At 49.8% G+C, this 16,634-nt stretch overlaps 1 protein-coding gene across 1 annotated transcript in view; it reads right to left on the minus strand.

The window, feature by feature from the left end:
• Positions 1–238: 238 nt before the first annotated feature.
• The window catches only part of TSHZ1 (teashirt zinc finger homeobox 1), an 80,212-nt gene continuing 63,816 nt past the window's right edge, over positions 239–16,634 (minus strand). The window contains exon 2 of the mRNA XM_021673532.2: positions 239–4,741. Coding sequence (XP_021529207.2) covers positions 1,548–4,741 — 3,194 coding nt within the window. The 3' untranslated portion in view covers positions 239–1,547. The remainder of the gene's footprint in view (positions 4,742–16,634) is intronic.

A 16,634-nucleotide genomic window follows, 5' to 3' on the forward strand; every position in this document is an offset into this window, starting at 1 on the left:
TACGAAACCGCGAACGCTCAATGGCTAAACTCGGCAATCCTTGGCACCCAGTGGAGTTAAAAATTTTAATTATCATTTTTTAAAACACGATACTTATCATTTGAATGAAACACGTCAGCACACAAATCATGAAATAATGATTCTGAATAGAATTTTTGTTGGTTGATTGCATAAGCAATACCTCTTGTTGCTGAAATAACATCTCAAAGGCAAAATAATGACAACATGACAATCCATGTAAACCAAGAACTGCATGTGGGTTTATTTTACATCTGAGAAAACAGCGGATTTAACTGTGTGAGCCAAGATGTACTGTACAATATTAATGGTAGGACATGAAAATGTATAATTAATAGTGCATTGCTTGCTTTGCTTTTACGTACGTATTTTTGCCTGACAGTCCCTCTGAGTACAGGCATCTGGAGAGATGCAGTGCCAGTAAAAGTCCTCGATTTAAATCAAGCTGCAGGAACGAAATTTTATTCAAAAATTGTGGTTTTACATTATATACACAGAAATTTAATATAAAATGACAATATAAAAAGTTAAAAGAGAAAGCATACAGCCAGAAGGTACAAAGAAAGTTGAGATTAAAATGGTACGATATGTAACATACAGGAGGTTTTAAGCTGATGCTGGCAATTTACAAGGAAAGGACTCCAACGTTTGCCCCGTTGTTTTTTTTTTTTTTTTTTCATTTACCAATGCAGCACGCTATAGAAAGGTCAGCTTGTACCAAAGCTTACATTTGTAAATAACTATAAACCGTAATATTTTACAGGAGAAAAGAAATAGCATTTTTACACATTTTTAAATAATAGCTTGCATACTTTTTTTTGCCAAAAGTGGCATTTTTCAGCATTCAGAGGGTTTGGGCATAGTGGCGAGTGGGTGTCTGTTGTTTTTTGTTTTAAACATGTAGACTTGTGGCTTCCGAACCCGTGAGTCCTAGACAGCTTCCTATCTTCCCACAGCTGCATGCATCTTTCCCTCACAAACCAGTTCTGCATATAAAAGCTCATTTTTTAATTATTAAATAAGTTTTGCGTCTGACACAGCTTTTGATCTGAATGAAATGCCTTTAAGCCTTTTTTTCCTTTTTCTTTTTTTTTCAAGTGAAAGGCACAGAAATGCAATTACAGTCCTCAAAGGGTTAAATTTGACACTACCAGGTTCTATGACCTTTATTGTCATGGCAACTTCGTCATTTTGGGATGTCTCTTTATCATTGTTATTTGTGTCTTTCTTTACTGCTAAATAATGTCTCCGAGTAATGTGCCCCACTAGTTCCTACAAAAGATAGCTTCACATCAAGAACAGATGTTGAAAATAAAGGTCAGACTTTGACTCACGGAAAAAGAAAAATAACATGCACAGATCAGACAAAGAGCATATAAATATAACTACAAAATCTGTGTAAGAAAAACCAAGGTCCAGACAGGCAGTCCAGCAACAAAGGAAAGACCGATTTTAGAGGCTCAGGCCAGGCCTAGTGCAGCTCGACGACGTTTAGTGCAATGTTCCGCGGTCACTTGCATACCTGGACGCTACTGCTTCTCCAGCTCAGTCACATAGATCAGGTGGTCCTCGGGGGACTTGCCGTGCGTCTTACTGAGGTGCAGTTTGACTGCGTGCTTGCTCGCAAAAGTCCGGTTGCAGAGCTTACATTGGAATGTGGAGCCCAGGTCTTCCTCGGCGGCCCCCAGCGGGCCCAGAGTTTTGTTGATGAGGACCTTCGAAACATTCTGCTGTTCTTGAATCTGATTGAGTGGCAGCTTGGAGAGATCCTTCAGGCTGAAGCCCAAGTGCGTCTCCAAATGACTGATGTACGTAGAAGCAGTTCTGAACTGAGAGGCACAATCGTTGCAAAAGAAAACAGGATGCCCTGTGTCCAGGTTCTTTAGGAATTTCGTCCCCCCTGTCCTCCTCAACTGGTACTTCACATTGGCCAGCCAGTGGCTGATGGTGGTCATGGAGAGGCCAGTAAACTTAGAGATGTGCACCCTCTCCTGCGGGCCCAGGTCCGACATGATGTACTTGCCCTCCGCAGTCTCCCGCAAGCTCGAGGCGAACTGGGCCTGCAGGATGAGCAGGTGCTGCGGGTTCCAGTTGGACTGCCGGCCCTTCCTCTTGTGGACCGGCGACAGCTCGTCCAGCGCCTCCTCAAAGCTGCTGCCGTCCGCATCGGACTTCTCCGAAACCGTGGAGGGCGTGGAGGACTTGGGTGTCAGGCGGCCCGTGAGGTTTTTCACCATGTCGGAGATGTCCATGAGCGCACTCTCCCGCAGAGGCGATGCCACTGAATCGGCCACGCTGGACACCAGCGGCTTGTTCTTGGACTTGGTCAAGTCAATGGGCTGGTCGCTGTTTTCGTAGTAGTAGCGGTCGATGGCGTCGGCCTGCTTCGCAGGGGTGGCGGGGTACACCGGCTTGTCCAGCATGCTGTTGCTGATCTTGTACAGCATTGCCAGCGGGTCCAGCGAGGGGCTCACGGGCTTGGACACCTTGCCCAGGTGGGTGTTCATGATGGACTGCAAAGCGCTCAGCGGATTGATGAACGAAGGCTCCGGCGAGTGGTCCGTGATGATCCCCAGGTTGCTGCAGCCGTTGGTGACCTTTGCCTTGAGAGGCTCTGTGCCGTTTGGGGTGTGAACGTCCAGCGGTCCCTCCTTTTTGGCCTTCCCGGACTCGGCCTCAGGGCCCTTCTTCTGTTGTTTGCCGCTGACTTCCTCCGTTTTAGGGAAATCTTTATTCTCTTTTGCCACGGGGGACCCAGCCTTGGCCGGGGAGCTCTTCTCCTTCTCGGGGGGTCTCTCTTCCTTCTTGATGCTGACCTTGCCCGTGACCTTCTCCACCAGCTCCTCCATGGCAGACACGTTGCTCTTGTGCGGTGGGGGCGTGAGGCTTCCTGGGGAGTGCAGGAGGGCATTGTGCTCGGCGGAGGAAAGCGACTTCACGCCGCCAGCGTAGGATGGCTGCACCTGCACGCTCTGCACGGCTGCAGGTAGTGGCTTCACAGTGCCCGGCAGCTGGTAGGCCGCATGGATGCTGGGGTAGCCACCCCACGAGGGCGCGCCATTCTGGGCTTTGCTAATGGCTGTGGAGACGGTATTCTCGAGGGACTTGAGAATGTCCACCCCTCCCTTGGGGCTGTCGTCCAGGTCCTCCTCGCGCAGGTACGGGTACAGGGTGCTGGGCTCAAACTTCTCCGAGCTGTCCTCACTCTCCTCCTTGATCTTCTCCATGTCGCCAGCCACTGGCACCTTCTCCTTCTCTGGCTCCTTCTTTTCCTCAGAAGCCGTGGACCCCGCGGGAGAGTCAGGCTGCTTTTTGATGCCAGAGGCCGGCAGCCGCGTGTGGGTGGTGGGCGGCAGGGGAATGGACTGGATCTTCTCTTCCACCACGGGGTCCAGCACCAGCTGCTTGCCCTTTTTGGAGGCCGAGGTGGTCACTTTGAGGAAGTGCCCAGTGACCATCATGTGGGCGGTGAGCTGCTGCAGGGTGTCGTGGGAGCTGCCGCACTCCATGCACTTGAGGATCTGCGCCTTGCGGGCCTCGAACTGCCAGGTGTAGCTGGCGCCATTCTGGTAGCCGTAGCGGTTATTGGGCGTGACATACGGGTTCGCCGCTTTCTGATCCTTGGCCGACTCACTCAGGGCCACCTCTGTGGCCATTCCTGCCACCTCGGGGGAGCAGGGGGGCGCCAGGTCCTGCAGCGCCCGCTTTTTGGTGGAGGGGACCAGCTTGGTGATGGCTGGCACTGGCTCCTTCAGAGGCACTTTCTGGTAATGCTTGGTTTTGATCATGTGGACGCTGAGGTCCTGCAAGGACTCGAACGAGTGTCCACAGTACATGCACTTCAGCACCTTCTGGGCGTCCTCCTTCCCCTCCATCTCCATCAGGGAGCGCTTCCTGGGCTTGGACCACCGCTTGGTCTTCTCGGAGTCCTTGTCCCTGTTGTCGTCGCGGTAGTGGCCCGTCTCGTTCATGTGCACCGTCAGTTCCACCAGCGTGTCGTACGCGGCGCTGCAGTCTTTGCACCGGAACTTGCTGGCCCCAGTGAAGACAGAGCCATAGAGCTTGTTGTTCTGGCGGTAGAGCTGCACAGTGCTGAACAGGCTGGGCTCGGGGAGCAGCCCGTACGAGGACGTCTGCTGCAGCGTCTTGGCCAGGGCGGCCTGGTGCCAGTCGTACCCCGAGCTGCTGCTGGTACTGGTGGTACTGCTGTGGCTGGTGCTGGAGCTGCAGCTGGTGCTGGGCGTGCTCGTGGAGGGGCCGGTGGTGCTGGCGGGGCAGGCGGGGGTCGTGGGGGTGGGGGCGGAGCTCTCCTTCTGGCTGGCATCGTTGGTGCTGGTGGTGGAACCCGACTTCTTTAAATCCAGAGCTAAGCTGGACCAGCAGGACTCAGAGAACAAGTTTGCATACACAGCTTTGATCTGTGCCAGGCTGTCCTGGGGGTACGAGACGCTGTCGGGACACTGCGGATCCTCCTTCTCTTCTCGAGAGGAAGAGCCTTTGAAATGGGCCAGCTGGTCGCTGCTCTCGCTGAAGGGCGACCCGTAGCCGGCGTCCTGGTTAGTGGCAGAGCTGACCGGGGAGTTCTGGTAGCTCTGGGCCTCTTTGATCTCCGTCTCTTCATTGCACACGTACTCACTTTCCTGAATGTCCAAAGACAGCCCGTCATCCTCCACGTGCTCTTCATCTATTTCTGCTGCCTTCAATTCTTCCTCAGGAACATAAGCTGGGAGAGAAAAACGAAACCCAGTTAGAAATAAATCATCTTCAAGGCCGCGGCCTCCCCAGCAGTTAGATGATCTTTAAAAAAATAGTTTTCAGCCAAGCTCCCAGGACACAAGGCCACCCCAACTTTATACATCTACCCTTTTGCAGGAGGTAAGTTTCAAAAGGCGCTAGCCCCTCCTGAGTGACTGTGTCTTTAGCAAAGGAGGCTGAACTGGAGGATGATGTCCCGTGCTCTTCCCAAAGATGTCAGTTTGACCCTTGCAGCCCGGTGGGAAGGGTGGGGGCGTGGGACTGCAGTCACCTCCTGCCAAGTCCCCCTCCTATAGGCTCTTCTCTCCGTAAGTGACACGTGAGTCCCCTCATGACTTCCACGTGGCAAATATTTTTAAACACCCGCCAGGCAGGACCCGGTGATCAGTTGTTAGAGCAGGATACTCAGAGGCAGTATTATATAGTTTCCATAAATGAAAATAGTCCTCAATAGCAAGCAATAAAAACACTCTGGTCTTCACCGAAAACAAGAACACAACACAGCACCACCAATCTCCTGCTTGGACAGAGCAAAGCATCACCCACATGGGGTTGCCAGACAGATGGCAAAAGCCACGTTGTTCACCATGGCCCACAGCAGCCTCATGTACTGCAGCCTAAAGCTGGAAAGCACCGAAGTGTCCACTGCTGGCTGGAGGGATGAACCTGTGTGGTCCATCCACACCATGGACCGTGATGTCGCTCAGCACCGGAAAGGGGGTTCCATGCACTGCAGTGCGATGCCCCTTGAGCTCAGAGTGCACAGTGAGGGGAGCCCTCACAAAAGGACACGCACCACACAGCCCACCTCACATGGGGGCCCGAGAGTCACCACAGTCACAGAAAAAGAAAGCAGAATGGCAGTAGGTGCCGGGAGAGGCTGTTGTTTGGTGGGAACGGAGCTTCGGTCTGGGAAGATGAGAACGTTCTGGAGATGGAGAGTGCTGATGGCTGCACAATATGAACGCTCTTAATGCCACGAAACTGTGCGTGTACAACGGTCACTTACATATTATATATATTTGATCACAATAAAAACTGTTTAATTATAAAAGGCCAAAGGTCCACACTCCATCCGCCTACTACAGGCCCACCACTGCACAGCAGAGCGATGTCATGGGCTGAAGGTGGCGCTTCCCAGAGGGGCCTGCAGGATACAGCAGTGGTCCCATGGAAGAGGCTGAAGGCCACAGATGCCGACATGCCTGCAGGACACTTCAGATCCCAAGGGGAGATGACTGCATTGACACTGCCTACACTTCGTTGACCAAGGTGCTTCACTTATTTTTCTCTTTTTGAGGGAACAACTAGCTGGACCGGAGTTCCTTCAACAACTTGGGATATTTGGGGTTAAGATATTTTGCAGAAAGTCCCTATTAAAAAATGTATTGATCTGACCTGAAAGAGGTGTCTCGTGAAATATCATCATTCATTATCAATCATCACAGCCAGGGCCTAAGGGAACACGGCAAAGAGCACACACGTTTCCAGGGAGGACTGACAGGAGGGACAGGAAACATCTTGGCTGCCCAAAGGGAGGATGCCAGGGGCGGGGGAGCCGTGTGAGAGCCTCAGCACCTGCAAATGCAGGCCTTCAGATTCTACTGGCAGCCAGCACTCTCAGGCACACGAACAATCACATGTGTACACATGAGCATGCACGCGCACGCGCGCGCGCGCGCACACACACACACACACACACACAATGAGAGACGACTGAATCGGCCACGTGAAGCGTCTCTTCTAGCTCAGGCCCTTTTCCGCACATGGCCTCAGCCCCACCTCCAGTGAGAGCAGAAGGCAATCTGAGCACCTGTGTTCATGTGTTTCACGGCGGTATACGGACAGCAATCTACTAGCAAATCCAGGAATCACAGTCCTGTTCATACTGTGCTGTGAATGTGGAAAATACCCAATCATGGAAGACCCCGGGCCTCAACTACAGGCATCAACATCTGGGGAATGCTCTAGATGATTCTGACCCTCCTGTGAAATATAACACTCATAAAATCAAGAGAGAGTTGCCAAGTTCAGGCAGTTGTCATTTGCTGGTAGTTATTAAAGGTTTAGGATGGCCCAGTTCTGAGGGTTCACCGTTGGGGCCCAGGCACGCCACTGTAAGAACCACTGGTCAGACTCGTCAGCTTTGAACCAGCCTGGCCTGGGCCACCATGGCTTAGGCCCCAAGGTGCAGCTCCTCGGTGGACTCAGAGGGTGACTGGGAAGGCTGCAGCATGTGCTGGGTGGGACAACGCCCGGGTGAGGTGGAAGACCCGGCTTTATGGTATTGGGAGGCCTGAGCACGTGCTGGCCCAGGCCCCTCCCGTCGTGTGCCCTCAGACAGTTCCTTCTATCAGGATCCGCTATAGGAAAGTGCCTCATGGCTTTCATCGACCTGTCTTTGTGAAGGGGAGTTTCATGGCTTCATCACTAATGTGAAGGAAACATTTCGCTTGACTTGGATCTGCTCAGTTAGGGGAGCCCATCACTGCTGGCCCGCTGCTCTGTGTGCCTCTGCCCCAGCCATGGCCCACCCCACAGTAGGCAGCCACCTGTGTGTGCTGATAAGCGACTCTGTGATCGTCGGCCTGGGTTGCCACATCCACATACCGTAGATGGGCCAGCCTGACCAACAGAACTTCCTTTCTCCCAGTTCTAGAGACTGCAATCCCAGGTTAAGGCCTGGCAGGGTTTGGTTTCTGGCGAAGCCTCTCCCTGGCTTGAGGAGGGCAGCTCCCTCCCTGAATGGCTCTTCTTCCAGCATGTGGACAGAGACAGCTTTTGCACTTCTCCTAAGGTCACCACGTTGGACCAGGGCCCTGCCCTGTGACCCCATTTAACGTTGATTACTTCCTACAGGCCCCTTCAAATACAGCCACGATGGGAGTCGGGGCTTCCACACATGAATGAAGGGGACACAACTCCGTCCACAGCAGGCTTTCATCTCAACTCTGAAAACACAGAAATGGGAAACCTGCTATCATGCCTCCAGGGTGTGTTCAACACTGGCCAATCCTCGTCCTCTTGGCTGGAGCAGGCGCCCACAAAGGATGAGGGTCAGGAGTCGGGGCTGCGTCTCAGGGCCTGGCCCTGCATCAGGACCACAAGGTGATGGTCTCTTCCCGCACCCTTATCCTCCCGGCAGGCGCAGAGTGTCATCAGAGCAGACTCCATTCGGGCCATCCTCCTCCAAGACAGTCCATTCTGCGCACTGGGAGTTCCTAGGCTGAGCTAAAATGCATCACATTGCCAATCTGTGTCAGAACAGACTGGACCTCAAAGATCCACAGAACGAGAAGGCCCACCTAAGAGGCCATCTTTCCAGCAAGCCATTTCCTTACACAGATGCCCATGGCCCTTTGTGGGCTCCAGGGTGTGTGGATATGGAGGTTGGGGGGGTCCATAAAGTCCCTGCCCCGCTGCACTCACGTTCCAGGGAAGAAACAAAGCAGAGTGATCAGGCAGCGTGTGACCGGGTGGGCAGGGACACTTTTGGAAGGGAGGGAGCCCCAGTGTGGACAAAGGTGAAGGCTGGCCCCCACCAGTTCAGTCCCTCTCTGCCCGCGGCCAGCATGCCCACCTTCCAGATGCCATCTGGAGGTAGCTCCTCGCTCCCCACCTGGCTGCACCTATGAGCAGCATATGGCCCTGTCCCTCGTCTCGGATCCTCGGTGCCCGCTTCCCCTCCCTGTTCTGAGCTGCCCCATCCCCCGGGTCTGCCTCCTGCTGTTGCCCGTCCTTCCTGTAGCCTCTCTCTGGCCAATCTCACCTTCTCCACAACCCCAGTGCCTATGCCCACCATAGCCATGGGCACCCCTGCACACCTGCCAGACACAGGCCCATCAGGGAGGGTGCCTGTCATGCTGCCCCCACGGTGCTTTCAGGGCCTGGCCCTGTGTAGGCCCAATGGAAGGAGCCCCACTGTTCTGACACAGACCTAACATGGCACGGTGCTCCACACCACGCCTCAGTTGTATGCAAACAAAATGACACCCCACTGCCCCCTCCAGCACCCTCCTCCTCAAAACAACAGCACACTCTCTCCTCCTTCTGAATCTCCAGATTCAGATGTTACTGAATAAACCCAAACGACAGGATCTGAGCCAGAAAAGCAGCGCAATCCTCAAAGCCCCCTGGTCCTCTGGCCCCGCACTGATCACCAACTACGGCAAGAGCCTCCCAATGTCCCCAGCTGACCTCCCTCCACTCCTGGTCTCCGATATTCTCCCTTCCAGCAGATGCTCTGCTCCCGATGACCCTGAGTTCAAGCCTTTGTTGAAGCTGTGAGTCCCAGGCAGGGTGTCTGGACCCTCACAGCTGCCCCGCCTGTGCCCAGCCCTCCGTGCCCAGCCCACCCCATCTATCTGGTCCCAGGAAGCCCTTTCCTAGTGGAGGAGTGCCTGGTCTGGATGCCAGCCCTCCCCCACTCTCTGCCTGGTGCAAGCTACTGGGACCTCAACCCTCCTATCTCCTTATGCCATCCTCTCAATCCCCTCACAGAATTCACCACTCCCAGAAGAATCTGGAGCTATTCAGACAGATTCTGTCTGTCCTCTTCATCAAGCTATGAACTCATTTACTCAACTAACACAGCACAAGCTCCTGTGCCTCTGGATTGAGTATTTTCATCCCATTGCCTCATTTAATTTTCACCACCCTTCAAGCTAAGTATCACCTACTCCACAGGAAAGAGAACAGAGTCTCGGGAAGGTTGACTGACTTCCCCAAAGGAACACAGCAAACAAATGCGGAAACACAGTTTGAAGGCGAGGCAGCTGACCCGGCCCCAGCTCTTCCCCTCTGCCACTGTCGGGACCAAGTGATTTTCTTTAGTCTCACTAAGATGTAGATGCCAGAGAAGATACGGAGTTAATGTTTTTGAATGAATTAACGGTCAAAAGTAGTTCTGTATTAACTATTTACAACAGCCATTATGTGCCAGTCACGGTGTTGTAAATGAGAGAATCTCAAAGAAAATGAGTAAAGGGAGAGAAATATGAAAACACTGATACTCTTTACCCCAGTCATTTTAGCTTTTGAAGTTAGCCTAAGAAGTTAATATGAAATGCAGAAAAAGCTTCATGCACAAAGATGTCCCTTATACAAGATGTCCTTTTACACACATAAAACTTGCCACCATCTAAATCTTCAACTATAAGGAGTAGTTACATGAACTAGAGTTTATTCCCAGGATGCAGCATCCTTCAAACACAAGAAAGTATGTTTTCATGGCACGGAGGAAGTCATTAAATGAAAAGAGCAAAAGACAACATTATATACACAGAACAGTGAAAAACCCTTTCAAAGAACGTGACAGTGGGTTTTTTTCCCTAGATAAGGAACACACGGATTATGTATCATTGAGTGAAGTGGTTCTTGAGAAGTACCTGGATTTTTGAAATCTTCTTCAATATTTTCAGTTCAGCCACCATGGACCAGCCACTGAACACCATTGCTGGAATGAATTAGCTAGAAGCAAACTTTGACGGAACGTCACCAGCCATAGCTGCAGCCCCCAGTCAGATCCTGAGAACTGTGGAGCACAGAGAATGGCACGGCCCAGCCTGGGGCAGGAATATTGGGAAAGGCTTCATTGTTACTTTGTTTTAATGTTAAAAATGAAAGGGGCTTGGAAGGATCGGGGATGCAGATAGCGTCTGGGTTGAGAACATGACTGGGCCCCTGCCCCACGCTGTTGGACAGGCTGCCCTGGGATGCTCTGCCCCAGTTCCCCCAAGTCTCTGACCACAGCGGCCGCCTCCCATCTTCCTCCTGCTCCATCTCCTCAATTCCACAGCCGCTCTAGGGCGTTCTCCATCCATCCTTCCCATGGGAGGGGCTGCAGAGTCTGACAAACCGGAGGCCAGGTGGCCCAGAGCCTTTCCCACAGCAGCTCAACCCACACACACCACCATGCTGGGCCTTAGCTGATGGGGTTTGCTCACTGCTGTCCTTGCCCTGTGAGCCTTCTGGCATTTAGACTTTTATCATATACTCTTCCAGTTTATTTAATCCCACTGATCTTATATTTTTCAGCTATTTTACTATTCTACTATGTTCTTTTAGCTCGTCATACCTATTTTATTTAACTAGCTAACTTTTTTGCTCTAACTTTCAAGAGATGCGAGGAAGCACAAACCTTCAAGACAGCTGGGAGGGCAGCCTGCTCTCCGCCTCACATCCCCAGGCACCTTTTCTCACGGGCCCAGACCCGCCCTCCTGGCCCCAAGCAGCTCTCCTGTCCTCCTTGGATAAAGTGCATCCCCACCATTCTCCCACCACATCTGTCCAGGGGCCCGGAGGCTGAAATGCTGGTCAGGGTGGCCTCTTGTCTGAGGCTCTTATGACCACGGAAGGGAAGATTCTTTGGGACAGCCACAGACGTTAGTGGGTGCAAGGGACTCAACGGCCACACAGAAGGAGATAGGCAGGAGGGAGTCCCATGAAAGACTCCATATGAAATCTGTGACTGACTGCCAGCCTCACCTTACCCTCTTCCTCCATCACTCCAAGACCCTTCAAGGACTGGCTTAGTTCCAAGGACCCAATACTAATAAAAATAATAATAGAAACTGGAGCCACAGGACCACCAAGGGACGACCACCTCCAACAGCCAGCACTGCACAGCCTGCGCTTCTGATCTGCCCCTCACAGCTGAGCAGCCAAGGACCTTCCCAAGGCTCAACCGGGCAGCACCACGCCAGGCTCCAAGCAGCCTCTGCCTCCCTCCACGCCTGGTCCTTTCAACACAGTGCGCTGAGCCTTCCTGTTCGGTTGCACCCGCACGCCCTTAACGAGAGCCCGCACCTTTCCAAAACCAGGTGGCAGGCAGAGAGCACCTGCATCCCAGGGCCAGAACCCCTCAGTAGGACCGAAAATCGACAGAGTTTCATTTTAAGAGTTCAGGACCTGGGGAGAAGAAGGTGGAGGGAAAAATTCCAACCAAGAACCCAAGGTGCCTGCAAACAAGAAGGGTAACCCAGCACCTTGGGGTCCATATCAAGCACAGAAGGAGTGCTACGATTTTGCTAAGTCTGTATCCAGGGAGGAATGTGCCAAACCACTTTGGGAAGCCAGCCCCTCACCCCCGGGCTATACCTGTCACACACAGCAAGTTCCGCTAATCTACCCTGGATGTGAGCAGGGGTGATCCAAAGGGGTGCTCCCTAGGAGCCTGGGCCTGAAAAGACAGAGTGAGCTGGGCTGGGACTGCCGCCCCACTGGTTCACCTTTATGGGGCTTACACTAGCACGGCCATTGCGGTGGTTTCTTTACTAGAACAGATCCCTCCACCCACCCCATTAGCGTGGCAGAAGGAGAGAGACATGGAAGGTATGGAGATTTGTTGTCTGGAGACCTTGGCAGGAGCCCAGGCTCAAACAGGAGCCTGCAGTGTAACCCGATACACTCACTCACTCCTTGGGACCTCGGTTTCCCCAGTGGTTCAATCATTGTCCCCACTGGAGCAATATCCTTTGGGGTTACAGGAAGTATTTACGGCAATAACAGAATCATCAACATCAATATTTAGCCCAACTGTGTGCTGCTTGTCAGCTGCTGTGGTCTGAACGTTTGTACCCTCACCCCCAAATTCCTATGTTGAAACCTAACTCCCCAAGGTAATGGTAGTAGGAGGTAGGGCCTCTAGGAGGCCACCAGGAAAGAGCCCTCAAGAACGGCATGAGTGTTTTTATTTTTAAAAAGGCTCCAGAGAGCTGCCTCCCCCTTCCCCCACGTGAGGACACAGTGAGATGACAGCATCCACACACAGGAGGCAGGCCCTCACCAGACCCTGGATCTGCTGGTGCCTTGATCTCCCCATCCCAGGCCCAAAACTGTGAGTAATACATGTCTGTGGCTCACAGTCCACACACAGTCACACAGTCCACAGTGCTGTGTTACTACGACAGCCCCAAAGAACCAGGACACATGCTCCTCCTCTTCCTCACACCCTGCAGACTCACAGAATGCATGAAAAACATCCTGTACACTGATGGGTCAGCGTCCCATGGCTATGGGGACCTGCTTAGCCTCATACCACTCAAGCTACTCCTAATACCAAATAAATGAGAACTATGGGAACAAAATAACGATAAGCCCATCCCAGTAAAGCTGACCCAGCACCAGTCTCAACTGTTGTGTAGATGCTGCTCTGACAGTCAGATGTGAAATTCGGGCCACAGACTGGCTGGGCCCTTCTTGATCTTTTCCCTGCGCCTGGCCTTCAGAGGCTTTGCTGCCAAAGAACAGAGGAAGGAAGGGAGAAGATGTGAAACCGAAACCAGGCGGAAATGCTGTTCCTTGTGAACAGCTCTTCGGAGGCCTGACGGAGGAGGTGGTGGACACAAAGGGCGTAAGTTAGGAAAGGCTGTCTACCCAAGCTCTTCTCCTCATTATTAGCACATGTGAGAGCTGGCTGTGAAAGAAGAATGGGTGTTCAAAAGTGACAAACACAAAACTCGGGTCTTGAGTCCCTGCTTGGTGACTGCCTTACAGTAAATACCAAATTTCACTATTGTATTGCCACCTGGTGAAACTACATAATCTTACCAAATTACATGTTTATCTACATCAAACTAGTTTTCAGACGGGCAAATGTGATATCCATGAACAGATGGCCATTATATCAAAACACACTTACTCCAAGGGGCCAGTTCACAAAAGGGGCCCCCCACACCTAAGTGATGAATGTACAGCTTCGATTTGTTGTAGAATCTTACAAAACACACTTTCTTTCACATTTATAATTGATCACTCATAAAGAAACGTCACCTTCGTTATGGAGAGAGCAGGTGATTTTGATGAACGTTAGAATATGCGGGGAAACAAATAATGCGGAGGCAGCAGACACAGGCAGAGCCCAGCCCTTCCTCATCAGAAGAGAAGGTGACAACACAGCACATGCACTACTTCACTAACATCATTCTAATCCCTTGCAGGAAGGCTGACACCCTGCCAAACAAAGCCAAAAGGCCACTTTTGCTCTAACATGATAGAAACAAAAATTTTCCTATTACTTTGGCAAATTTTAGTTTCCTGATGATACCAATCATTAATGTACTGGTTTGCTTAAGCATTTGATTTATAATGAAACTATTTTATATACTTAAAACACAACAGATGATGGATGCACTGAAATTTCAGAAATCACCGCTAAAGAACTTATTCATGTACAACGAAAAATAAATAGAAATATAATTTTAAAATATATGTATATTATTATGGTTATTATATATACATAATAAACCAGTAAATGTTAAAAAAAATAGAAACCATTTTTAAGAATTTCAGAGTCTACACATAAAATGACCTCATGACTTTTCCCAATTCTCATTTTAATTAGGAATCCACAGGTAACTGTTTTAAAATAAACATAATTTCTTCATTCTCTCACTGCCCCCGAGTTCAATTTCAAGTTAAGTGGGGAATAAGAAAACTAATTTAAGACCCTCTTGCTGTTCCCAGTAAGCACTTTAGGTGTTAATCTTTTGTCTAAAGTTTGTCAACAACGTACTTAACAAGAGCACAAATCAGAGCTTAAACCATAACTTAGAATATGAAAAACTTTTATTTTCAGTGGTGTCAGGAAGAAAAAGAGGATACTATGTGAGAATCTGAAAAAATTAAAAGAAGTTAAAGTGAGAAGAGCAAAAGGCAAGTGACACTTCCTTGCACCTGAGAGAGCGCTTGGCTATTTCCTGATGATTGGCGTGCATGTTCACTAACATGTGGTGGAAATGTTCTCTTTTTCCAGAAACCAAGCTAGTCATCCCTACGATGTGCACACCCCATGGCCTGCACTCGAAACATCAGATGATGTCATCTTTTACCCCACATCTGGGGATAAATGAATCCCACTCTAAGGCAGTCTGATGAGTCTGGGTCTACACCAGATTCCAACTTCGTATTATCTGACCCCCTGAAAATAAAAAAGGACTTTCATCAGCCAAGGTAGGGCTCACCCCAATGCGAAACATTTAGAAATCCAGAGAGGAGACCTGTGCATGGCATAGCTCTGCAAATGGCTGAAATGAGTCTAAAGAAACATAACTCAGATTAAGTACCAACTCATTCCCTGATTACATGCCGCCAGCCATCACCAAGAATTACGAACAAACGTTGCCAAATCTACTGCTGCCTGGTAACCCAGTTACCTTTACAGCACTGTGTACTGTCCTCTTGTGAAACTTTCACACAGAGTGTACTCCTGAAAGGTGAACTTCTACAGGCCTTTCTGAGGGTCTCAGAGGATGGGAGTGAGAGATCAAGAAGCAAAGGGGTCTTCCACAGTGTCCAAAACCTACAAAGGACTTATGTCTCAGAAACATGTCTCCATTTTAAAAGCCAGTATCTTATTCTCATAAACACACAGGATACAGACACGAAATGGGAATGGCAATCCCCAGGCCATCGCAGCGCAGATGTAGGCAGGTGGCAAGGATGTGTGCCAGGCCCCCGTGCCACGATTGATGAGAGCCTAGCACTAACCTCCAGCACAGCTGGCAGAACTTTCATCTTTAAAAGTGGTCACAAGCAGAAATTACGTACCAGTGGGATAACCATGAGCTAACGCATCCTGCATAATCGTTTCTATACTTGACTGAAAACCAAATACAGGGTTACATAACACCTGACTTTTATTTAAATCCCTTTAGTAACAATATTTGGTGTCTGAATAAAAATTCATATCAACACTATCATGATAGAAAAGAAAATTATCTCTCTTAATAATTAGGTTTATTTTTACTATTATCAGTGAATTCTCATAATTGCTTTCCAAGATGCCTTTTTAAAAAAATTTACTTTGGCAAAGAGACAGACAGACAAAGACAGACATAACAACTTACAAGTTTAGGTAATTATTTGTGACAATCCTTTGTTTTCATTACAAGCTACAATTTTCTAAAAATCTTTTGTTTTCAGTATAAACTACGGTTTTCTAAAAATCTTTAGTTCTTACAGGTACAAATATACTGGAATATATTATAATATTTGCAAAACTGCTTATTTCTAGTGATGAACCTATCCAAATATCCTTCACCAGGTGAATGAATACAATGTTTTAGCCTAAAAGATTTTCATAAGAGGTGGCTGCTGAAAGTCACCACCTCTGCATTTTCTCCACTACACCCTCACCGTTGGCATCACTAGCCCCCCACCATCACCCACCCCGACCTCACAAAAATCTGATGAATGAGTAAGCTTGAAAACAGTAACTGCAGTATAAAATTCTTCTTTTACAATTACTTATAGAAATAAATGACATTTTTCCCATCAAATAAAACAAAGACTTCCAAACATCATTTTTGCTATTTCTTTTTGTGTCAAAACAGCTTTGCCATCACTCCCCCACCCTTCCTGAGCCTAGCACGATGGTGCAGAATGTGACAGTGTGAGCATGTACAGCGTGTCCTGCCGTCAGGGGACACGCAGGCACCCTACAGACGGCAAGGAACCGTCTGAACCAGCAGGCACCAGCAGCACGGGAGGAGGCGCCACCAGCGTCACACGCACGCATGTGTGTGTGCACATAGGTGTGAGTGTGCGTGTGCATGGGTGTGAATAAAAAATTTAAAATTATATCGCCCCTACCACTCCCAAAATGGAAATGGGACAACTGGATCTTATGGTTAGACGTCATGTTTTAATTAAATCTTGTTAATATTTTTTGTCATAAAATGTGCCTTCTGGATGCCAATGTGTCCCTGAAGATACGCTGTCATCCTGAGCAACATGAAATTCTGTGTGTTCTAATGCGAGTGGACATGAGGCAATGTATACAGTCCCTGTTAGAGCCTCATGTGACACCAGCAATGTGTGACCTGAGGGTTTACAGTGTAAATACACACACACAGTCTGAA

The sequence above is a fragment of the Aotus nancymaae genome, unplaced genomic scaffold (assembly GCF_030222135.1).
Source record: "Aotus nancymaae isolate 86718 unplaced genomic scaffold, 86718_ANA_hifiasm-v0.15.2.pri h1tg000020l, whole genome shotgun sequence".
Lineage (NCBI taxonomy): Eukaryota > Metazoa > Chordata > Mammalia > Primates > Aotidae > Aotus > Aotus nancymaae.